Source organism: Camarhynchus parvulus, chromosome 5 (assembly GCF_901933205.1).
Source record: "Camarhynchus parvulus chromosome 5, STF_HiC, whole genome shotgun sequence".
Classification (NCBI taxonomy): Eukaryota; Metazoa; Chordata; class Aves; order Passeriformes; family Thraupidae; genus Camarhynchus; species Camarhynchus parvulus.
The window spans coordinates 52,197,001-52,222,569 of record NC_044575.1 but is presented as its reverse complement, the minus strand read 5'-3'; the positions used below and the strand labels follow the sequence as shown (position 1 = coordinate 52,222,569).

General features: G+C 39.2%; 1 protein-coding gene across 1 annotated transcript in view; it reads right to left on the bottom strand.

Annotated features, from left to right (window-relative positions):
• The window catches only part of ASPG (asparaginase), a 44,535-nt gene that overhangs the window by 5,411 nt on the left and 13,555 nt on the right, over window positions 1-25,569 (bottom strand). Inside the window, 7 exon segments of the mRNA XM_030949730.1 lie at window positions 2,863-2,949; window positions 9,265-9,428; window positions 10,292-10,387; window positions 11,424-11,543; window positions 14,941-15,054; window positions 18,015-18,200; window positions 19,709-19,821. Of these exon segments, the coding sequence (XP_030805590.1) occupies window positions 2,863-2,949; window positions 9,265-9,428; window positions 10,292-10,387; window positions 11,424-11,543; window positions 14,941-15,054; window positions 18,015-18,200; window positions 19,709-19,821 (880 nt within the window).

Here is a 25,569-nt window from a genome sequence, read left to right as displayed (position 1 = left end):
TTCCTTTTAAGATGAAGATCCAAAGGGGGGGGGGGGAAAGTCCAGCACAAGGCATGGATTGCTCTGTCCTGAACAGCTTTGGGAGTGCTGTTCTTAGCTTGTGTCTCCACATCTCTCTCAGCTCAGACAGACTTCTTTGAGAGACAGCAAGCAGTAGAAGCTTGGTTCTTATTCCTGCAGAGGGATATTTACCCTTCCTTCCCCAGCCTTACCCCCTCTTTATGTTAAATTGAAGAGGCATCTTATTCTGAAAGGTGGTGATTTTGAAAGGCTGTATCTTTGTATATATCCTATTCACATATCATTTTATGAAATCTCAGAATATGAGAAAGCTGGTTTGGCTTTGTGCCATTGTTTAATTTTGTGAAGTACAGACTTGAAGTACCTCAATTCTATACAAGCTTTTTCACTGTAAAAAACAAACACACATCAACTGTTTACCAACTCCAGAAGTCCAGAAGCTTTCAGAATAAGAGTGTCCCAATTTATCTTATCATGGTTTGGTTTTTCAGACAGATGACAATACTACTGCAATATGAGAAGATATTCTGACATTTTTAACAGATTACTAACACTGAGATCTCATTTCCAAACAAAGCCTTGAACCAGATACCAAACATCAACAAAGTGATTTTAAAACCAGACTAACACCTCTCACTTTAAAAAAGACACCAGCAAATGAAACCATGAAAGATTTAATAACTATGTGCATCTCTACTTCCTACACAAGAGTTCCCACTGATACTCTCAACCCTCAGTTTTGGCTGGTACTCCATTCTCTCTCAAATATCACCAGTGCCAAAGGAACACATTTATTTTCATTTTATCTCTATAACCTTCCAAGTGAACTATTCTATTCTATTCTAAAATCACGAATCTAAACAGAGGGAGGCTGAGGAGACTATTCATGGTCTTTCATAACAGTCTGTTTGAGGACTGGTAGGAGCAGAGGGAAAGCATGCTTATAGTTTAATTCAGACAGAACTGCATGGGGGAGAAAGTTAGCTAAGTGCAGAAACACAGAGCTTATCAGAAAGCAAGCAGCTTTATCCTTCTAAACCCTAAGAACTTGACATATTGCCTTGGTGACAAATTCAGACTTGTAGAAATTGCAGCTTAAGGCACATTACAAGATAGAAGAAACATAGGAAAATAGTTCAAATTAGATAGAAGGGAGTTGTTATAAAGGGAGATGTTATAAACAGCTGGTTCTATAAACAGCTTGACCATGTAGCCATGTTGTCTGCCATGAAGGTGCCAGTGCCTGCAAAGAGGGGCTTAAAACAAGAGAGAGGACAGAGAAGTGAGCCAGAGCATTCTAGAAAAATGAGTGTATCACTAAGGTCATCTGAGGACACTGTGGAAATATCAGAGACAAACACTAGCACCTCAGATTTAGTAACTTATAGGTAGCTGAGTAACACTGTGGAAAAAGTCCACTTTGTTAGAAATGGGTATGCCAGACCCTCTAAACAGCAGAGCAAATGAAGAGCTTCAGCTCTGCAGGAGCAGGGTATGAGCAGCCACTTCAGCACTGTCTTGAACCCAGACCACTGCCTGGCTCTGCTGCTGGTGCAGGCCATGCAGATCCAGGTGTACAATGGATCCCTAAAAAGCTGTAACAAACTGCATGAGAATCCCGTTTTGTTATTTTGTGTGAAGAACCCTTTTCCTCTTCTTGGTTTGTGCTTTTTTTGTTTGTTTTGGACATATTACTGCCAGGTCAGCTAGCCAAACTGGTTCTGCACGTGCCACCTGAAAGAGGCCAGCTTATTTGCAGAGGAATGTCATTCCCTAAACCTTTTTTGGCAGAGGCAAACTGCACAAACCAAAGGTTTAATTCTGTCCTATCACTTGCAGTGCCCTGTGAAGTGCATATTTTGACTCTATGGTGAAAGTCTTATTAGCCAGTCTCCTCTGAGCATGTTATGACAATGGAAACACTCCAGACAGTGTTCCTTAATTCCAGAATTACTCAAAGGACAGACTCCAGTCTCCACACAGAACACACATAAGCTTCACCTTGACCTTGTTTGGTGGACATTGTACAGCACTGACCAGTCCCTGCAAGTCTCATGATTTCCTGCCAAGTCCTGATATAAAGGCCAGTGCTCAGAGGTTTTTTGTTTGTTTTTCAAAAGAAGAGAGAAGAGGAAATTAAGTAAAAATTACAAGTAATTTTTGGAAATACATGGAACCTTCTCACAATTTTCAGAGTAATTTGTAATTCAGGACCAGTACTTGAAAAAATGGAATCTAACATCAATTTCTTTTTGTAACACACATCCACATTGCTATATACTGAAAGTAGCTGTATGGAAAGCCAGCTCTAAGAGAATTTTATCCTCTTAAAATTAACTATACTGATGGTGAGCAGCAGTTCACAAGTTTTGAGGTTAAACCTATTTGTCTATTTGATTTAGTTATTTTTAAGAACAATACTATGTACTAATTAGAATAGAAGCCATTCCAAAGCAAGTGAAAAGTGGACTTTAAGAATGGTGATTTGTGCAGCTTTATTTTTAAAGAGAGATGTTAGAAAATCCCACCTTGAACAGCTTTTTTTCACCTTTCCTCAATAAGAGAATTTGGGGGGAAATGGGGTATTTATTTGCTTCCAGCTCACTTATCCCCACAGTCCTCTCTCCCTTGGAACTGTCTTGAGTTATTGGTGCTTTGAAACAGAGTTGATTCTTCATTCCATCACTTCACTTGTTGCCTTATTATTCATCTGTCACAGAAAGAACTCCCTCATGTGCCAGGGACCCAACTGTTTATTGAAAGTTCTCCATTTTTGAGTCTCATCTGAAAAACCATCCCACTCCACACCCATTTTAGGGCCACCTCATAGATCACATTTACCTGCAGAGAATTGTTCCAACATCCTCCAAGTCATGGCTTGACAGGTGTGCTCCTGTTTCTCGTAACAAGTTAATCACTGGTATGTGCCTTTATGAGAGGAATAGAAGAAAATGAGAAAGTGACTTGACCTTGAAAGTGACATTTTCCCCCTGAATCCAACATTGTCATATACACACACAGTCAGGGAAAGTTCTCACATTCTCCCTTCCACAATCACAGAACCAATGAATCTTTTTCAAGATGACAGATGCAGTAGACAGAGCTTCCCTCCCTCTCAAAAACTCATTCGCACACTAAGCTCAAGGAAGTGTTAAGTTCAGCTCTATAAAGGAAAGGGATGCATACCCTGCTCTTCCAAGAGTTCTTAGTGTCTTAACCTTAGTGCTAGTTTAATTTAACAGTAGAAATATTAGTAACTGAAATACATGCAAATAGGGAGAATATTTATTACATAGCATCATTCCTGTATTTTAAAGAATACAATGCCCGTACATATTAGTCTTAAATAAAACATCGTGTCTTGCAGATAAGCAATGAATCTTTATGTTAATGGAGAAGCTAATCAGATTTTTAGGGCTTCAAAATGATGGTAAGTATTCTTAAAAACCTCTGTGAAAAGCACATTTTTTCCTAACTTCCTCCCCCCAATACATTTATTATTGATTTCTACTTGGAGATTTTAGGAGGTCTACCTTGTCCTTTCCTTTGAGATAAAGGGACAAATGGCACTGCCAGCCAACACCTACACCTTAGTCAGATGCTTAAGAAACTCTGTGCAAAGGCTGCTCTCTAAAGGTACTATTGTGGGTAGAAAATAACATGACAAGTAAAACATCTGCAAAATACATTTTTCATAATTAACCTAGTGGAAGATTTAGAACTAGGTTTGAAAAGGAGATGAGAGAATGCTCCTTTGTTAAACAATTGATCTAGTTTCCAAATCAAAACACAGTTTTTTTTCCTCCAGAAAGAGCATGATAATCCAGTAGATCAGGAATAGTTTCATAGTTCCTCTTTTAAGTAAATTGCTATAATATAACACTTCAAAATAAAGAGGTAGGCTTATCATTTAATAGGAAATACATGAGTTTTTCCAGCCAATAACCTAAAAGATCATCTGTAGTAATTAAAAATAAAAAATAAGCTCACATACACTTTTTGCTTAATCACTTGGTGGTAGCCATGGGCCTTTCCATTTTTGAATTGGACTAAACTACTTATCTAATCCCTCTGCCTGTTTTTAGGAAACTCCATCTTCAATCAGAAGTTACTTTACAGTTATCCATATAAAGCCTATGTAAGCTTATATGTTCCATATAAGAGCTTTAGCTTCTAAACTAACCAAAGAACTGTACATGTGCTCTAGGAATCATCTCACTTTTCCAAACACAGGTTATTGACCCTAGGAGAGTTTATTTTTTTTTAATTATACTTTGTTCCAGTTGACAGCCAAAAAAAATTATCTTCCTTTGCTTCATAGCAAAGCATTGCTGGGACAGCACATGCCTCAAGTTTGCTCAGTTATCTAAAATATTTCCTCAGGTGGGTTCCTTACGACATGGCTCGTCATCCACAAGCATCTCCTTGAGCCAGCAAATAATGGCATGCTCTCCTACTCCTCAATCCATGGTAAGGCATGAATTCTACATGGATGAATATTTTAGTTTTTAGTCTTAATCCAAACAGTAATTAGCTGAAATGAAATTTGACCTGAAATAGATTAAAGTAGAACATGTCTGTTCACTCAGGCTCTCATTGGGTACTGAACAGAACATGGGGAGTGTCTGTTTACTCTCCAAGGACTGCCCTGGAGTGTTCTTCATTTCCCACCTTATACAGGAAATCTCAGCATGAAATGAGCATTTTTTAAAACAAAAGCTTTGCTACGGGACAGCACTAAAAGATAAAAGGCTGCAAAGCATGCAATGTGCAGCCTCAGTGTGCTCCACCTGTGAGGTCTGTATCTCTAGATACCAGCAAAAAAAGACAGATTTTTCTCTTCCTGTTGTAACTATTTACTCCTTACAGGTGGGAAGAATCTCTCCAGACAGCCCTTCACACCCGTCACACCACACAGCCATTCCTGCTCTGAGTGGGGCTCTGTAAATATCTGGTACAGACAGATTTGGGATCATTTACCCTGCTCATTTAATACAGCAAATTTAAACAAGGAAAAAATAAAAGTAGTTTGAAATAAATTAAGTTTGTAAGCATTGTAACTGATAGTGTTTACAATAAATGCTTACAATAAAGCATTTCTAAACAGAAGTAAAATGTCCTGATGAATCATTCAAAGTCACATTTCTTTTTTCTTGGAAAAATGGGAAGAAGTGCTGTGCTCTACTGCTTGTTAAAGACAGGGCAAGGGAGAGGAAGACTAGGGACAAATAGTAATGCAAAGTTTAAAAGTGTCAGATTTAGTAGTGTGGCTGTGAAGTCCAAGAAAGCAAACAGACCACCTGTGACATTCCCACCACTCAACATGGAAACTATGTGGGAGGCAAGGCTCTGCAGCGTGTTCCTGCCTGCAGCCGAGCGCCATCGACATTCTGAGCAAACCTCAGCCTCTCCTGAGCACCACTTCTGCTGCCTTGTACCCACCACTAGGGCACTGCTCATATCTCAAGAGGCTGGCTGTGAATTTTCTGATACTGTTATGTCTTAGGCACAGGAGAGGTATTTGTCTTTAGAAATTGTTTCCTTAAGTGCTGCTCTCCTGTGGCTTTACAAAAGCCTCACAAGGGTCACAGTTGAGCTGATCTGAAGTTCAGGTGATGTCATGAGCCATGAACTTCTTGGGAACGGATCAAGTGCAATTCCTGTTCTAAGGTGACAGCACAAAACCAAAAACAGAAGAACTGCTGGACAGTCAAAGCTCAGGGTGCAGAGGGATGGCAACCTCCCCATGTCAGCCCTGGCTTGCACAGCTCCATGCTCACTTCAGCCCCACCTGATAATGCTTAGCAAAAAATAAATGCATAACATTGTCACCTGTGAGCTGTTCCTGACCCTCCCTTTTCTTACTGTGTTCTGTCACCAAACCACGGCTCTTGGTCAGACACAGGCTGTAGAAACAATGTTATTCTGCATGTTACTTGAGATAGCTTTTTAGTAGTATCAGTTATTCATCCCTCTCTGAAAGAAAAAACAAGAAGGCAAAAGGTGTTTCTAGTGTCTCCTACCTGCTAGGTTCCATTGTTGATGACACTGGACATTAAAACTCGAGTGTATACTACTATTTTTAATATATTTGTAGCAGAATATCTGATTTGGTGCAGTCTTCAACATTCAGCAGTATGAGCAAAGTTTGAGTTCCAGGTAAAGACATCCACACTCTTACCAGTTCTTGAGGGCTCTGGATTCACAGGAATCCAGGTTCTGTACAGTACCTGTCATCCCAGGCCCTCACCTGGCAGACACTTATTAAAAGTGAATCAACTTCAAAAGGGATGAATCATACATGTGAAATTAACACACATGTAAGAGTTTGCAGGACTGGGGCCTTAGGCTGCACACCTTCCACCAACTCTCGTTAAAGAAATGCAGGTGTAATGTATATCCAAACTTGACTGGCTTCATTCTTTTTCATGTTTGCTCCCCTAGCAACCAGAATGGTTATGGCAGGATCAGTTTAGTTTCACTTATTTGGTTTTCTGCATGGTATCAGTGGGAATTTTGTGCTCAAACACTGTAAGGACAGACTACAGTGTGCTTCTTGGAGTCAAGGATACATAGATTTTCTCTCTGCCTTAGATTTCCTGATGTAAATGTAACCTTTCAAAATATCAAGTATTTAAATTCATATTTACGTGGGAGGTAATTTTACTACCTCTAATCTGATGTTCTCACAGCACTATATGAGCAACTCCCCATTTTCAACCTTTTACCACTGCTCTACAAGTAAATGGAAGCACTTTTACTACTTAAAATATACACAATTTTTATTCAAGACATTTTCCTGCTGAGAGAGTTTCTGTTATTAAAAAAATATTATTCTATTGTTTTGAAAATTAATTATCCCTTGAGGGTGCTGTAAGAAATTAAAGGAATGCTACTTATTTTGATATGTCAAACAACTGGCCTAGATTAACAGTGGTCTGTTTAGCTTCATGCATAAAGTCAGAGTGACTACAGGCATATTGCAGAGTTACAAATGAAAAAGCAGAAATGCAGTAGTTTATTTCTTATTTAGAATGAAACAAAGAAAGAGTCACTTAAAGTCAAAAAATGTAAGAGCCTATCATTGACATATATCAAGTCAGTGGACTATCAGCTGACAGTACTATGTTAAGAAGCTTTTAAGAGGAGACATAACTCCTGGTCATCTTTACAAATTAATAAATGGAAGAGAGAAATCAGTCATCATTATACAGGTTTGCATGCTGGTTAAAAGGCAAGCCACTGAGAAATGTTACATAAAAGACTGGAAGAAAGCTATTTTTAAGATGAGTGGATACTGTATTGCAGTTAAATGCCAATTAAACAAATATTAATTCTCAGAAAATGGGATTAAGCTGATGCAATGTTCAGTAAAATTGAGAAAGTTACAATATTAAAACAGTTTAAAGCATTGACTACTCATTATCATCAGTTTTCCCCCCCTTCCCTCTCTGCCACTTTCTATCAGAATAATCTCTTCACTTTCAGCTTGCAAGTGTTTAATAAATAGAATTTAAATACTTCTGTAGCAGAAATCTTTTTAGTGGGTATCTAATTACACACATATACAGCTGTCTGCTCTTTAGCATTCTCCTTTGTATGCTTACCAGTGTGAAATGCAGTGTGAGTACACAGCAAATCATAAATACACATTTATGAGATTAGTTCTAAGTCAACTCTTCCTCTCATTCCAACAGTAGAAACAAAAAGAGAAACTGAAAACAGTTATGGTGCAGTTTCCTTTTACAATTCCCTGCATCAAACTGGGTGTGCAGTTTTAGAGAGCTTAAGAGTCATAGCAGGAGTCTAATATAGGAGTGGCAATTCTAAGGAATCCAAACAACAAGCTCATGTGAAATTCCTCAGGCGGTAGATGGGTGCGGTAAAAAAAGTAGGTGCCTGATTTGCAGGAACATCTAATAGTATCTAATGCTTTAGCATTTTCTCACATTGGACCAGAGCCACCTCTATTCAACTCCAAGGTTATTTGTTTGATTTGCTGTTGGGCTTGTTTTTGCTTTAAGACTGCAGAGCTTATATATTCATGAGGTAAAGCAGCAGGCACAGAGCAGTTTGGGACCATGCAGGAGGAATGGCAATAGCACAGCGCAGCCACACCGCAGTCCAGCTCATAACCAGAGAGCTGCTGAGCTTCTGCAGCTGCTCTTGGAAACAGAAGAAGCCTTCAAGTTATTCCTGAAGCCCATGGTAATCCAGGACTGCCAGACCTCCCAGGGAGCTAACTGCAGCTTGACAGACCAGGTGAACCTGTCAACATTAGAAAGCTGTAGGAATATCTGGGGACATTCACCCAGAAATACCATGAAAATTCAATCCATCTGAGCTCTTTTACAGAAAAAAATGACTCTTCTCCTGCCATGATACAGACTGAATGTGAGATAAGGAGCTGAAAGTGGATCAAAGACAAGGAGAGATCATGGTGCGCAGCTTCTAACATGCTGGAAGACCAATGGCTCTATGAATCCCCAGGCTATACAAACTAAATCTTAGAAAATTAAATTCTGATTACTGATAACTTTTATATTCTGTGATATGGCCATTCCTTAGGACTACACAACATGGAAGAGACCAGTAAAGAGCAAGTCCATGACTACCATTCAAGAACTGCTGACATTCATAAGAGCAGGAAGAGGAAATCCACAAAGCAGGCAGAACCATGCAACCATCCCATATAATTATGAGTGGGTGGAAGAGGAAAATCAAAAAACCAGTCATCCAGCAAGAGACTCAGGAAAGCACTGGTGGAAGGAGAAGATTAAAACATGTCAACCTACTGGTATATTTTGTGCCAACTGAAACAGTCTGGTCTTGATGAGAAAGGGAAGGGCAGAAAGAGAACAGACAGCCCATGGTCCTGCACTCTCACTTCTGACAATCAAAAGGACTGATCAGTTTGGCTCTGTTTTATAAGAAAGCTTCACAATAAAGAGTGGAGCCCTGAAATTATGGACAAAGTCTTGGCAGGAGGACAGCAATAATTACCTTATGCTAAAATTCTGCATGCATACCAAGTTGTTTGCTTTCATTCTACATTATTCAAAAAATCTTTTCATTTGGGCTAGTCACATCCTTTGAAATAAGCAGATATGTGTTATTTTAACTGCTGTCATTTACACATGACTGCTGAGACCAGACAAGACCAGAACACAGGATGGATGGAGTTGAAATCAAAAATGGCAGAAGGTTTATAAACCTTATATGGAGGAGCACATGAATTGTTACCTGAACTTGATGGCATTCATCAGTGGGGTAGATCCATATCTGTCTCTGGCATAAACAGTTGCACCAGACATCAACAAATACTCAACTAAGGGCAGGTGCCCTTCTGAGGCTGCAATGTGCAGGGGAGTTCGGCCGTCGTAGTCTCCACAGCTCAGATTTCCACCCTACAAAAGGACACATCCTTCACATGCCAAAAAGATAATGGCTGCACATCAAACTGTTGTAAACATCACACAGTAGCATGTATGCATCACATTTTAATTCTGCCACCAAATAGTTAAGCCTGTCAAACATAAAGTTTATCTTGCAGCATTGTTTTAGTGCCAATAAAGATATTTATTCCACCTCCCGCATGTTTCCCACTGAAATATATTCTTTATTACTGCACACCATACAGCAGCTTTGTGCCTGTAGACTGCTAATTGTTCTTGTCTTAGTTAATTCCTACTTTCAAGATATATTTATCGTTTCTTGAGGCCCATTATCAAAATCTCAATAGTAGGGTAAACCAAGGCAAAGAGGGGGGAAAAAAAGAAAAGAGATGACAGGGAAATGCCTGTTTCTTCTTTGGGTATAACCCAAGTCAGAGGTCTGGGGAGAGACAGAAATTCTGAATTAGCACTGCACTATGTTTTGCTTAAATATAATTTTCAAGTTCTTTTTTTATTCCTGACAGATTTACATCCAAAAGGTGGATACTATGAATATGCATAAACAAAGTTAAGCAAAAAGAAAGCAGCACAAATAATTTTAAAGTGTTCCAAAGTTAGCAGATAAGAACTTGCATTTTAATCTACCGGTATTTTCACAGTTCAAAAGAAAATGTAAACAGCTGAAAACCAGAGAAGGACAAGAACATACCAGTTCTGAAAGGCAAAGACCAAGAAGTCTAAAAACCATTTGTAACTGTCATAGCACCTTGACTCTAAAACTTAGGTTGTCACTTTCCATGAGTATGGCTTCCTATCATCAATTACAGTTTTATTTTAAAATTAATGTTTTGTACACATTGTTCATTCTACATTACCATTTCTGCTATGGCTCTTAGTGCATCTATGTCACCCAGTTTAGCTGCAGCACAAGCCAAAGGTGGGATTAATGCATCTCGTACAGCTTCTAACTCCTGAGAAACAAATAAAATTAAACATTTAATATCAGCCTCGCTTCTAATGCAATTGACACCCAAGTTGTAAAAACACTGCCCTTGCTTTCATGTAAAGTTTCCAAATTAGTTATTTGTATATTTAGAAATGGTAGCATTTATTTCTTGGAAGGAAAGAAGTCTTGTGTTTATCTTACATTTTGTCAGTCTCACATCCATAAGATTTATACTCCTCTCTGGCAAAACTACAATGTACCTGATATCTTTATAAACCATTTAAGGTGCACAAACTAATTGCCATCTCTGTACTGCCATAGCTACACATCAGTACAGTAGGAGAAACAGTGCTGGGGGGAGTTGGAAAAGACCATATCCTCAAGACTGGATCAATTTTATTAATGTTATCCCTCAGATATTTGTGTAACCTGTACTTTCAAACCTACACTGACAAGCCTCCTAGGCCCCCTGAATATTCTCCCATTTCTCATGCTTACTAAAGAAGAATTCAGTATTCATTAGTTAATAAAAATCCCATCCTCCCTGTACCTAAGTCAAGAGAAAAGTGGGTATTTGTATAACCAGTACTTTATTATCTAATTTATATTTATATTATATTTTCTAATTGGGCAGGACTACACATCACAAATTACACTGGTGTAATGCTTCCTTAGTATCAGCTTTCTATGACTGCATGTACAATTAAGCTGTTTTACCCATTATTATTTGGATTGCTCCAAACTGTCAATACATTTGACCACAAAAATATAAAGTAATTCTTCATATCATTGATACCCTGAATTAGAGCATCTGTCTGAGCCTTGTTATTGCAACCAGTCAGCCAAGAAAGTAATCCCAAGAAGGGGCTACAAAGTAGGGGGGGGAAACATTAATATGTTTTTAATTAAAAACATTTTAGTTATAGAATTGTCATTGTGTCCTTTCTCCCTAACTCCATATTCCAATTTTCTTTCAGCTTTGCTGTTCATCTTTAATCTAGGCTTATTTAACTCAATTTACAGCTTTACATGATACTAATTTTAAATATTTAAGTATATACCTCCTTGCTGCTGATACTTAGAGATTTGGCAATCACTTGAATAAACTTGCTATCTCTCAAAGAGATCTTGGCTCCTGTGGGTACAACAGTCATTTCTCCTCTTAGATTCTCACTCAGCATCTAAAAAGCAAGCAATCAAACCCTTTGTTAGCAGAGGAAAAAAATGGTGGTAGTCTAATAAAAAAATCCTTATAATCAAGTTAGAAAACTGTTTGGAGGAATTATGGAAACTAATTGAATGCAGACAAAAGATTAAAGAAATAGTTACTGTCCCATGCAGACTGCACATTTAAAAAGACAAAGGAGGGAGAGAGACAGGCAAACAAAACTTTCTTCCAAAGCAAAGAAAACCAAAATAAGCACATAACAAAACACCCCAAATTTTAGAATATGCGGACAAAAGTTCCCTAGTGGGGTAAGCTGCAGCCTGCTTAAAAACACAAAGATAATGAGTAATGAGCAGAGTGAGGCTTCAGACCAGAATATTCTGAAATGCTGCTGCCTCTTGCCAGCATTCACAAACCTCAGGACTCCTACACAGACTGTGTACATAGACCTCAAAACAAAGCCCAGTGCTGCCTGTAGACAGTCATGTATTTCCATGGGTTTTCAAACAGCTCCATTAGCCCTGATTTTGTTACAATTTGGACATAGATCCAGCTTTGAATGCAGAAAATCTACAGTAGTAGTAGTCATTCAGTATCCAAACAGGCATGTAACAGTTTGCAGGATGGGTGCCTCCAATATAACTGGGAAAAAACCCCAGATCAAAATGTAAAAAGGTCAGCCAAGTCATGTGTAGAAAGCACTTGAATAGGGCAATAAAGAAATGAAAATACTCTAAATGACAGACTTTGGGAAACTTGGAGAACACAGATAGAAGCCAGCCATCAAGAAAAAGCAACTAGTTTCCTCAATTCTGACCATTTTACACACTGGCACTCTTTCAGGAAAGGTTGCTGATGCAGCTATAAAGCACATAGTTATTTCAATTAGAATTTTAAAAAGCAGGATTGTGAAAGTTTGCAAGAAACAGATGTGATGTTGGCAGGAGGAATGCCCCAGGTTTACTTATGTCTAGGCATGCCCTTTATTAAAAAAAACCCTCCAAGAGCTGACAACACTATAGCTGTCTGCTGGAAGAGTCCCATATACATGTAAGTCAGAGAATACCAAGTGCTTTGGCACACTTTTAGAATTTGACAGGTTGAGATCATTGCTTTACACAGGTAACCTTAGCAATTGGCACCTGTGCTAAATGCACCCAGTGCAAAACCCTGTGTGCTTATTCAGTCCTACCAGCTCTTCAGACATTTGTATGTGTCTGGGGGCACATTCCTTGCTCTTCATGTTGAAAAAGAATCCTAAAATAACCACGCCAGCTTCAGGAGAGCTTCTGTCTCTTGGGAGACTATTGTTTGGTGATATGTTTAGCTGAAGATATTGCCACAGACAACATATTTCCAGGCTTTCTTCTTCTCCTGGTCTCTATAACTCATTCCTGCCCAGGCAATGCAGCATGCTGTTCCCTTAGTTGTGCCAGCACAATTGTTTGTGGGTCTGTACAATGATTCAAATGAGGAAACCAATCCTGCATAACTCAAAGAAATTGCTATAGTTATTTTGTTTTTCATACCATATAAAGGAGGTCCAGCACACCACCACACAAAAACTGCGTAGCACAACCAAAGGGCAGCACATGAAAATACAGAATTATCTTGTGACATGGTACCTAAAACACCTTATCATCAAATCCTCACCTGAGTAAGTCAGCTATCTCACTTCAGCAAACTGGATGTCAAATTAAGTTTTAACTCACACACCCAGGCAAGACTGGGAAGGTTTCTCCTGTCCCAGGTCAAATAATCTGCTGTGCAAGAAGATTAAAGCGAGCATTAAAAAAAAACCAAGGTAGTGCATGTGTGTTCCAGGGTCAGTGAGTATGCCAAAGGGGTCTCAGTGAAGAGCTGGGGTTTCTGAAGTGCAAATGTGTAGGTACACAGTTTGTGGTAATTGGGAGTGGGGCTGGGCCAAGCCTCATTCCCAATGAGGATGAAGAAAGCAGGTGAGCAGCATTGACAGCAATGAGCATGGGAGTGCCCAGGGGCACTGACCAACCACAAAGGGAACAGAGGGCACACAGATGCAGTGCATGAACCATGGGGGGGATAAAAGGCTGGGCTAAAGAACAAGAAGGATGGCTGCTTTAAGCTTTCTGAAATTGTATGGTGATACTTTGTGTGTTATGGCCCTCTCAGCTCCACCACAAATGTACAAACACATCCAATACCCGGGCTCCTCACAGCACTGTGTCACCTGCCAGGCATGTCCTTGTACAGAGCATGTTCTGGGCATCCTCACCAAATACACACACAGTTCCTCCTCCTCCTCTCATTTCTCAGCTTTAGCAAACAACTGCAAGCTCAGAGGCTGAAACTGTGTCTAAGCACAGCAAGTGGTACTTTCAGCCACTGCACTTAGCATCACAGGTATCCAAATATGTTTGTCTCAAGTGTTGCTACTGGTTGGAAGATGTGGAGCATGAAATAATGATCAGGTTTGTTATGGTTTTAATAAAAACAAAGCACCATCATGAGATACACATGTCCCTGCAGTGTTAAGTCTGGAGAGTGACTCATCATGATGTCATCTCCCAAAGTGTCAGGATTAAGATTTCACTACAATACAAGCACAGATATTCATGCATTCCTGCAGAATGCTGCTCCCTTATCTAATTCAGAGCTATATGCTCCCTGTAAAAAAGGAACACAATAAACAGCTATGTAACCTGCAGGAAAAAAAAACCTTGATTAAGCAACCAATGAACAGTAAGAACATTTTTAAAGGGACTCTGATTTTAAAAAGAGTTACAACTGGTTCTAGAATAATCCTCTACTTTTATGTATTATAAAGTGTATCTCCTCTTAGAGAAATAAAATCTAATACTGTTATGAGTAATGCTGTAAAGGAAGAGGCTGTAGGCAATATTTATTTTCAGAATAAGCTTTGTGTGATTGAGTCTGGGATGAAATCTTCACCACACTAAGATCAGTGACAAGATCTTTGCTGACTTCAGTAGGGTTGGGATTCTGTCTCCCATAAGATCTTCCACAAAGAGTTTTCAGTACAGAAGTGTCCAAGCTAGGCTACTAACATTTAAAGATGGCATTTTTATGGCTCAGTTATGGTCTTCACCTGACTTAGGCAGAGAATTCTTTTCTCTCCCTATCTTCATACACTTGTTTGCTTAATAGTACTTTCCATAAGAAAAATAAAAAAAAAAAAACCAAAACAAAACAAAAAACAAACAAACAAAAAAAAAACCAAAAAAAACCAAAAACAACCAAAAAAAAAAAAAACACAAAAAAACACCAAAACAAAACATGGGCTGTTCACATTACAGTTCTGGAACCAACTGCTTTTAAATGCAAGAGAAGCTCAAGGCATGAAGCTAAGCAGAAGTTAGCACAGTAGATGTGAAATTTAGAGTCTTTCAAGGTCACACTGAAATATTTACCTGCCTCTTCTCCTCCCAGCTAAGGTTTCCCTTGCTGAGCGTGTATGACAGTTTAGTTAGGGCTGCCTCTGGTGTCATATCACCTCCAGGAATTACTCCAGCATCAGCAAGAGTCTGAATAAAAGGGAACAATGATTCTAATTAGCATAGCATTCAGAAATGCCTGCACATACAGAAAAGGTGTTTGGAAGATGAGTAGCTACACAGAATGCAGTGTGCAGCCAAGCCTCCACTCTCTTGCTCCTCCTACTGCCACTGTAATTTTTGTACTTTTAGTTATCAAATACCAAGCAAATACTAGAGCAACCTGAATAAAGATGACTTTTACTTTAAATTCCTTTTCCTGCAATAGCACTGAAGAATTCCACCAAATGCTTGCCACGGTCGCTTACCATGCTAAAAGGGAAAGGTTACAGGTCCGTATCAGCTATCTGCAGAGTTGTCAGATTGCCTTTATTGAAAAGCTGCAGTTACTCTGTTTTAACCCAGTGGCATTTTGAACACTGCCAAGTAGGCTGTTCTCACACAGACATATTTACCATTCTTTCATGGGGCATTACTTTGGATGAATTCCAGCACTACAGCGTGCTCACAGCAGGAGTGCTTTCAGATTCTTGCAGGCTGTGCTAGCAGTGTATGATTTAGAAGATAAAACTAAAATATGTAATTTACACAGCTCTGACAAGAACAACTGAAAAGATGACCTTTTAACTTATCTTTCTGGTAGTTAAAAAATAAAATGTGTGAACAAAAGCAAAAAGAAGAAGGATCTTTGCTATGATCAGCAAGCCTTGTAAGTATACAAGACAGCAAAGACAAAGGAGATTTCAGATCTCTTGTCATTAAACTGTACCTGGGCAAATCACAGATCACCTTCTTTGCCATAATGTAATGCCTCACAGTAAAGCATCTTGAACTAGGTTCTTTGCACTGCATTTTCCTTTTAAATACCTTGTATACAAGCTTCAGCTTCAAAACTTGTTGTGGCTTAACTAATATTTTCAGCAAGATTCAGAGCCTAATTAGCTCATTAACCACCTCCAGGAGATCCAGAGTAACATTTTTTTAAAGTCCCATGGGAAACCATATACAGAGAAGGTGAGAAATACTTTCTATCCTGCAGAGCTAGCCTAAGAACAGTTAGGGCTTTTTCAGTGGCTTTGTGAAAGAGGAGGAGGAAGGGATTTCCCAGCTTCTTTCCTATACCTAAAGTCCCCTCAGTTACAAGTTTCTACTGTGTAGATGGATCAGAGGCCAGACATTCAGTTAATTAAAACAAACGCTTCAAGGGAGGCCAGGGACTCAGCTGACCTACCTGACTAGCTCAAATGAGTAAAAACTGGCACAGCCATATGCAAAGACTTTTGAAACATTTCATTTAAAGAAAAATCAAAGTAAAATTAACCTTACAGCAACTTTACAGAATTCACTTATGATACTTCCTTCACTTAACAGTTCCTCATGAAAAGGAGAAGGCATGGAAAGAACAAGTGTGAAGTAATTTTGTAGGACTTGCCTTGGTCAGTGTTCTCCTCACAAGATGCCAAGAAAACAGGGCAGCCTCCAACAACTGATGCTGAAGCAACATAGTACAAACTCCATACAAAAAATGGAAGCCAGAAGGGAACACATTTCTACACAGTCTTAAAGTGGTTCAATAATACATGTGCAGAATCTTCTAATTCAGTATATCAACAGTCTGGATCAGAGTGCAAAAAACCATTTTAAGTGTCTACTTGGAGAATCTTTTAACCAAAGCATAGGAAAGGGGTTTTCCTCTTCTTTCCATAAATGTTAGCAGTTCATTTCAAGCAGAAGAGCACATAAAACCTAGGGTTCATTTTCATGTTGTTTTTCAAATATAAATTTGATGTCTTTTATTGGCTTAACTGCTTTTTCCCTTCTGAGTGAGCTGTTCTATATAATCTGCATATTCCTACAGTATTTGCTACAAAGCATGAGATCTTTGCAAAAGTCATTAATTCTCAAAACATCTCCATAAAGTTATGCAAAAGTTTTACCAACATCCAAATAATTGCCCATATCAGAAAATAGCAAGTTTGGATACTAAGGAGGTATAAAGAAAGTCTTACAATATCCATTTATATTGGATACTCAAAACAGTCCTTGTGCAAATATTATCTAAAGCTGTGTCAAAACCAAAGCTAAAACAGGCAGGTTTCAGCACCAGACCAGGGTATTTAGGTTTGCCAGGCAGTCAAAGGAGAGGGCTGGCTCTGCCAGACAGGTGGTTGCTCCCAACAAAACCAGGTGTCCAAGGCAGAGGGATGAGTCACTCTCTGGTAGTGCTTCTTGGCTCTTTAATATCTGGTCCTTTTCTAAAGGCCAGTTAAACCAGCTTCTCTCACACTAATACATGCAGCACATATTCTTATACAGCTTTGTGCTCTTATTAGTCCCAGTGATGTCGTGTTTTGGTACACAACCTGTGGTAGAAACACACTACAAAATTCCCTGAATATTAACAGTATGGACACAAAACCTACTTTAAGCCAACCCTCGTGGGTTAAACTAAACTGATTTCCATTCTTCAATACAGACAATTCCTTAGATACTGTTCTCCAATCTCACAGTACAGTTGTACTTCCAGTCAAATAAAGAACTGGGATTTGGAATATTGCTTGCATCTACAGGCTTTCTTCATGCTCCTACATTGTAGCTAAGCAACTGTTACCCTATCAAATACTACTCTATTTGATCATCTGACCCCTAAGCTAGCTTTTAGCTCAATGGAATGCCTCTGAGAGAGATACTACAGATCTAATGCAAAGTATCCTGGAGTGCTGCACATGACAGGAGTGAGCAATCACTAATTTGGGATTTGAGCTGCCTGTTTTGACTATTCAGACCAGGAGTAACAGGATATTGTTTGTAGATATGTGTTTAAATGCTTCCGGCTTAAAATTTTTCAGATGTAGTTATTTTATGAGCAACAACTTTATAGTTAATAAACCTGGTTTTATATGCTGGAACTAGTGGAAGTTTAAAGCCAGTATCAGCGGGATGTTTGTTTCCCACAGCAGTGGGGAATGAAGTGGTTGCACACCTCTCACCTGCCCTGTAGCATAGACTGTTTTAACAGCCCCACGCAAGCACTGTGTGCAGTTCAGAATCACCACTTTGCGTTCAGCTGCTTTCCTCAGCTCTTCCAGCAAATCTTCTCTCTTGTCTGGAGCATTGCCACTGCCATAAGTTTCGAGTACTATGCCCTCAATGGGAGGCTGAAGAAATGCTCTTACCTGGTTAAAAACAAGACAGGGAACAGAGACAAAAGGGATGTTTAGGTCATCCTTAAAATTTGCACGTATGGCACAGCATTTTTAAAAGTGGTCTATTCCTGCTATAGTCTTACAGACTCTCATGCCTTACAGTCTTCTTACACCCTTCTGTGCTTCCCTTTTGCAATAACTGAGACTGTGCAATAAGCTTTTTAAAAATGAGACTTTTCCTCTCTGGCTTCCTTTAAAATTTCTGGAGGGTTAGATTTTAAAATAAACCATCTTGTACAGTCATTAGCTGATGTGAAAAAAAGATGCTATTGATCAAGTGCCATTAACAGGCTGTACTGTTGCACCACTGTTTGGTGCAACAAAAAGGTACAGTTACACTTATGAAATAAATGTTGAATTGTTAACTGAGATTAGAACTCCACAACCCTGCCCAGATTTTTTTGCTTTAGCAACGTTTAGTTAACTAACGTCTGCCTAAGAGACAGAGTGTTTCATCTTTGAGGAAAGAACATTCTAATAAAGCATAAAGTTTTTTAACCCCAAACCAAACTGATTTAACTCAGAGACACTCTTATATTCTGGGCCAGTTGACACTGAAGTAGATATTGTGCCTCACTGTAAGAGAATGCTGTCAGAGAATGCCTAGCAAAGTCCTCTTCCTAGAAAGATGTATTTTCAACAACCTAGATATTTCCTTGCTGATCACATATGCTAAATGCAATACACTGTAAACCCCCATGAGGCTAACTATGCAGTTGGTGTTTTATTGCAAATATACCACCCCTCTGTCTTTCCATCTGTTCATATTCACCTAAAAAGAATAGTGATATAATTGGGGAGTGCTGCTTAAACTACTGGATTCAATTTAAGAAGGCAAGAGCCACAAAAGACCTGTCAATTTAATGGAACTAATATTAGACAAAAACTTAAAGACTAATTTACCTAAAATCACAGCCTGCAAAATAATTTCTAAAGGCGAAAAAATTGCACTTCTCATTTTCAGCAGCAAAATCCCCCTTTTCATTTTCAGCTCTGTATGAATGCTGAGGGTCATGTGAACCATCACTGTGAGACAAAATGAACCTTGAAAAAAAAAAGAGTTGTAGAAATAATCACACTCCACCCACTACATTGTCTATTCTTTGACAAGATGTCTATTCTTTGACAAGATATCTATTAATAGGCCTCAATATGCACCAGGATAATATTTTCCTAGTCACTGTAGCTTGCACCTGTCTAGAAAACCACACTTGACCTATTTATGAGTCCTGATAAGAAATTAATTTTAAGTTCCAGAGCCCAGGCAGTTTATACAAAAGATATTTGAAAAGCTTTTATCATTTATGGCATATGAAAATAGTCTTTGAATGCCCTGATATTTAAAAAAAATGCTTATCAGAAGACGACAGATTCTTTTATTCCCTCCAAACCCCAACCACTGCTCCCAACAATGCAACTTTCCTACAAGTATTTGAACATCACTTCAGCTATTTCCAAAGTGAAGTGGGGACACTTACAGCAGCAGCTGTGATTCCTGGGAAGATCCTCAGAAGTCCAACATTCCTGTTCATATTGGTGTGAACTCGGAATTTCTTTTTGGTATTGGCTCTCCAAACCGTTTCCCAGTTTACTGTTAAGAGAAGTGGCCTTTTTAATTTAATATTAAGACATGCTATTAAGTACTTGTAGCACTTGATTCTTACAACTCTGTTTTTAAAATTGTTCTTAGGCAGGGAATTCATGAAAGACAACACACTTTTTAAAGAGGAAATGAAAGCCCATTTAAGAAATAAGAATTAGCAGCTGGTCTGACATAGGTGAGATATTTACTTGTCATACACTGACCTGAACTTCACTGTTATGTAGTTGGCCTGATACAAGCCTGGATTCATGTTTGAAAAACAGACCTTGATCTTCTCAGATGTAAGAGATGACAAAAGCAGTTACTGTTGCTGCTAATCGCCTCCAGAGTTTATTAGGTAGTTATTAATGGTTAAATAAAATAGCAAGGATTCAATTAACTCTGATTATACATTTAGAGCCAGAAGCCAGCTGTTTAACTAATAGTTTGTTGGTGTTGCATTATTAGAAGCCAAGTCATGCATTATTGATTTCAAAATTTTACTACTTCAATGTAGGAGTGCAGCATTGGTAACGCTGACGGCTCCTACAAGGCAGTGGAAGAGGTTTAACAAACAGCAGCCAACAGCTCAGAGCATTGTGCTTCCATGAAGATAGATCATGCTGTAAAACTGCCTGCTTTCCCTTCATGAGCTAAGCTTTTGAGATTTTGGAGAAACTCCCAAGCAGCAAGACAAATAAAAGATCTGCGTGCATAATACTGACTTGCTCTCAGCCATGCAGAGTTACTCACACCAATTACGGTTGCAATTTCTTGCAATCAGCAGACAGCCACTTCCAAAAAAAAATATAAAAACCAAGAATAAATGTAAAAGCCTCAACTGAAGCCTGGTCTATTGCCACACTATCAGAGATACTAAAAACTACACAATCCATTAAGTCAGGACAAAAAATAGCATTCTTCTATAAGACTCTATGAACTTTTCTTCCCTGTCAGCAACTAGAGTCTCTTCTTTCTAAAAACTGCCATAAGCCATTAACCAGGTCACAAGCAGGTGGCTTGGCATTTTTATATCCATCCAGTCACACTTCAGCATATGGATTCCTACTGCCCTGGAAGTTGGAGAATAGAAATATAAACCATTTCCACAGCTTCTTTCTTTCTGATAAGCTGTCCAGCATGATTCTGAAATCACCTGGCTGGACTTGGTAGCTATCCAAGTAGCTCTCAAAGGCGTCCAAGAGCTTTCCAGAGCCATTTAGAGACTTTAGGAGGAATCCAGGGAAGTGCAGATCCTGTGCATTTGTTCTGTATGAGGTTCATGGGCCTGGCTAACCACTTTCAACATGAGCACTGTGCTTTAAGAAGCAGTACTGTTTAGCAATAAATCCATTCCTTAAGCCTTCTAAAAATAGGTTAACTCTTTAAAATCAGCCTCCTCTATAAGAAGGGATGGCAATAAAATTGTATCACAGCTTGCTTTTCTTTTATCCTCCATAAGGTAGGAGTCCCTGCCAAAACTTCACAAATGCATTCTACTACGTTTGGCAACTGTGAGCATCCCTGATGCCTGCAACCAACTTGAAGAATGAACTGAGGAAACCTGCCTTGGCATGGAGCACTAACACACTGCCAAAAACAGAAGACCAAAGAAAGAGATCAGAGGACAGGTTCAGAAGTCAGACCTACACCAGGCCTATACCTGTACTCTTGGAGTACGCTCTACCAAATAACATCTCCAAGATAAATTTAATGCATGCAGACATAGTATAGTGATGTAATTCCAAATTATATTAAAAAGAAGATAAAGATTGCCCTTCCCCTGAGTTAACATTCGCTTGGTCATGAACCTCATCAGCCTACATAACGTGTTTGGTGCTGCAGACTCCACAGATGTCAGTTTTCCATTTGCCAAACAAGTCTAAAAGGCAGAACAAAAGGCAAATGTATGCAAGAGCCAAAGACAAACAAATATACATAGAAGACCAACTTCATCTCAGATTTACTCAGAACTGCTGTAAGTGAGGCAGGACACCATGCAGGGGAAAAAAGAAATTAGAACACATCCTTTGCATCCTCCATCTCAAAGTCTACATCTCCAAAAAGAAACATTATTTATGTCACATAGGTAAGTTCAAGCATCTTCATTGTACTGAATAAACCAGCTGTCTTGCTGTGTCATGTCACACAGCAGTCTTATTTTTTTGTTAAGTCAAGAGCCCAAGAACATAAGAATAACTAACAGTTCTTAAGTAAGAAACTCATATACAAGCAAGTGAAGTGCAAAAAGCTGCATCTCTTGGTGTTCACAACTCTTTTTTATCTTATGGATAAGAGTGATTAATTAGGGATACTCAGTTTTGGCACAGCACGGAAAACAGTAACCTGCTCTGACTTGGGTGGCCTTTGCTTGTGAAGAGTTTAACTGATACAGCACAATGCCTCATGTAAATGTGGAAGCAAAAGTGAGGAACAAACACAAGCTAGCTACTGGTGTGGCACAGCAGAAAGAACGTTCCTGAAGCAGTATACATAAAATAAAGAAGTAATGGCTATTTACAGACTATATTCACAATGGTTTGGGATAGATTGCTCTATTCAGGGAGAATGCATTCAAGATATTAAGGACTTCTGTTTACTCTTCCAAACCAAACCATCACATAAACAATAGTCTGATATTTCCAATCTCCCCCTCCATACCAAACACTAAAGCCTCTTATCCTAGGGTGACTTTATGATGTTTGTATCATACTGCCAAATTACTGCCAAAAAATTACATTCCTATCTTATGCAGCTTTATTCACACACATACACAAAATATGATGATTCGGTTAGTGCAAAAAACCCTCAACCTGACTTAAAATAAAAGTAACTCTACACAGATCAGAAAGCAGAAAATCCCCCTGCTGTTAACACAGCGCAGGTTTCAACTTATAACAGGAGAGCAGCAACTCAGAGTGACACCTCCCTTAGGAGTGGTGACTGAATTCCAAGTTATGAAATCAAACAAGAAATACAGCTTTTCTTGATTGCAGAGCTGCAGACAAACAGCAGTGCTCTCTTCTCATCTCTCTCTGCAGGGCTATGGGTGAGCCCTACCATTATATAAACTGCCCCAGAGTTCACTGTGATCAGCAGCAGCAGCTGAGCAGTGGGGAGCACAGGCCAAGTCATGGCTGCAAACTGCTGCAGGAGGCAAACGAGCACAGACCCCCATTCTTGGCAGTTTGTTATAAAACAGTCAACATACATCTTTGGGAATTAGTATTTCAACTGACTGGTGTCATTGCAACAACCAAGATGCCTGCTTAGAAGGGAGCAGGGATGGGGACCAAAAGCACTCCAGTGAAGAGAGCTGGGATATGCCTTCATACATAAATGACCTGGGCTTTCTATATAAGTAACCAACCAAGATGCACACTGTGCCAGTGACTAATAGCTTCTCTCTAATGAGATTTGTGGGTAGATGAGCCCAAAAGGGCCTTCTGGCTGTCTGCTGCTGTGCCACATCTGCTCACACAATCCCACAGGCTCTGTCCCCTGCACAGGTTGTCTTTCATTGTATGGTCCCACACATGTGCACCACTCCAGAAGTTACATGCATGTGGGATGAAATAATTCCAGCCACAGAAACAAAGCAAGTTTCATGTGTGCTTCATTAGAATAATCAAGAATAAAGCAATCAATTACAAAATATACTGAGAATCTTTACAGATCTCAAGAGAAATAGTCTTACTTGTCTCTCCTGTTTTCAAAACATGGGGAGAAATCAGGTAATGTATTTTAACTGATAAGCTTTGAGATTTTAGAAATATTTCTTATTGTTTCCATACTGTCCATTTCATACAGAGATTTCTGATTCTGCTGCAAAAGTATTTCCCATCAGCACTAGGTTTCTTACTCAGGAGTGGGCTAGAATTTTTTCATTTCTTACAGGATTTTCCTGTGCTAAGTTGAAAGGCCTAAGGAAGTTGATACACTTGCTCATCTAGAACTGGGTAACAAAACTCCTAGGCATTGCTAACACGGCTAAGGATCTGGCTGAGAACACAGCCAGTTACAGGATTAAAAATCCACTGGGAGCATAATCTAAAAAGGGAACAGGATAAGAAATGGATATCAGAAATGTAGCAGAGAACTAGAAGGGTAAGGAAGGGAAGAGGAAGAAGCTTCTCTCTCTCCTCTCTAGCTCTGAGGTAGACTGTTACCTTTATATGCTTTGCTGAGCCATGAACAGAATGTCTTATTCCTGTACACCAACCCATTATCCCACTTTGCTCCCCATTTCCTCCATCCTGCCATCTCTCCCCTTCTGCTTCCCTGGAATTTTCATTCCCAGCTTTGTTAGAACCAGGGAGCCTGAGGAAGAGTTTCTGCACATGGCCTACTCCTCCTGGCATCCTCATGCTGCTCTCTATAATGCTGAATCAGTCAGAGTCAGCCCTGTCTACAGGAGGATTAAGACATATTATATAAAGTCATTTGGAAAAAAAAAAAAGTTAAAAGATGCTAGATTTGTTTGGTTTGTTTTTAAAAGCCCAAGTGGTTCCTTGTCTCCAAGAAAGCTTCATACAAGGACTGTACAAGCAAACTCGAGGGAGACAGAGATGTTTCAAACAATTACTTTGGACAGAATAAAGCAGCACCAGTAGATTGCCCTTACTATAAACTATGTTCTTTCAAAATGAAACAATCCTTCAATAGTGACACCGTCATCTTGGATAAATGACGCTACTCTAACTGGGTAATCAACTGAGGCAAATAAAAATAGAGCCTATCACACCATCAGTTTTTAAATCAGAAATCCCCACTGATCCCAATGAGGCATTTACTGAAAAGATAATGGGTCCCAATATGGGCCAAGGGAAGTGCTTAATAACGTTCTCATTTTTCTACTCTAGACAAGGAATCACAAAACAATTCATTCAAATCCAAGAGAGGAATAGCATGCAATTTGCAGCTTGATTTCATTATTGATCAGTCAGTAAACGGAATTGATTCATAACCTGTTTGATGCAGTTCATAAAAACCCAAGAAAGAAGATTCTCCCCAATTTACTGCAACAATCAACTGACAGCACTTTTGCTGATTTCAGAGACATCCTATTTGACACAGCACAACAGTGGCAGACTCTCTGCCTGAGAGATGTCTTACAGGCAACTACAGTATTTCACAGGTTTCCTCAGTTTGTATCTGGCTGTGGCAAACTTCGATCCTGCAACTTTGTTAAGTGACTCCCAGTCATTAGGTGGAAGGGAGAAGTTTATTTTTCCAGATTGCAGAGTGCCTTTCTCTAGAAGTAGAATCCATTCAGAATGGCACATTACATGGCACAGGGCTAGGTCTCCTACTGCCACTAACGGCACTTGGCTGAAGAATTCAGGAACTGTTCCCATTTTTTTTCTAATAATGGAGACTGTCACCCAGTCTACTCCTTTTTAATACCTATTCTATACAAAAGCAGCTCACATGTTTTTTAGTATATTTTCTGGCAGCTCCTCATTTGGCTAGATTCCAAATGTGTCACTCTTCTCCAAAGAAAGGGTGTCATTTATCCAAGAACATTTAAGAACTTTGCAAATGGGTACTGAAACCTTCAGGCAGTTTTTCCCCTTCTTAAGAAACAGACATAAAAATTACAGGGAGCCTGTAATTTGGGGGAAAAAACACTTTTTAGGTCTGCTGCTATCAGTGTGTTTGCAGTTCAGGCAGGTCCTAAATATCCAGTAAAACATCTTGCACAATGACATGCAACAGAGAATCTGTTGAAGCTGGAAGTACTCTGCAATGACTTTT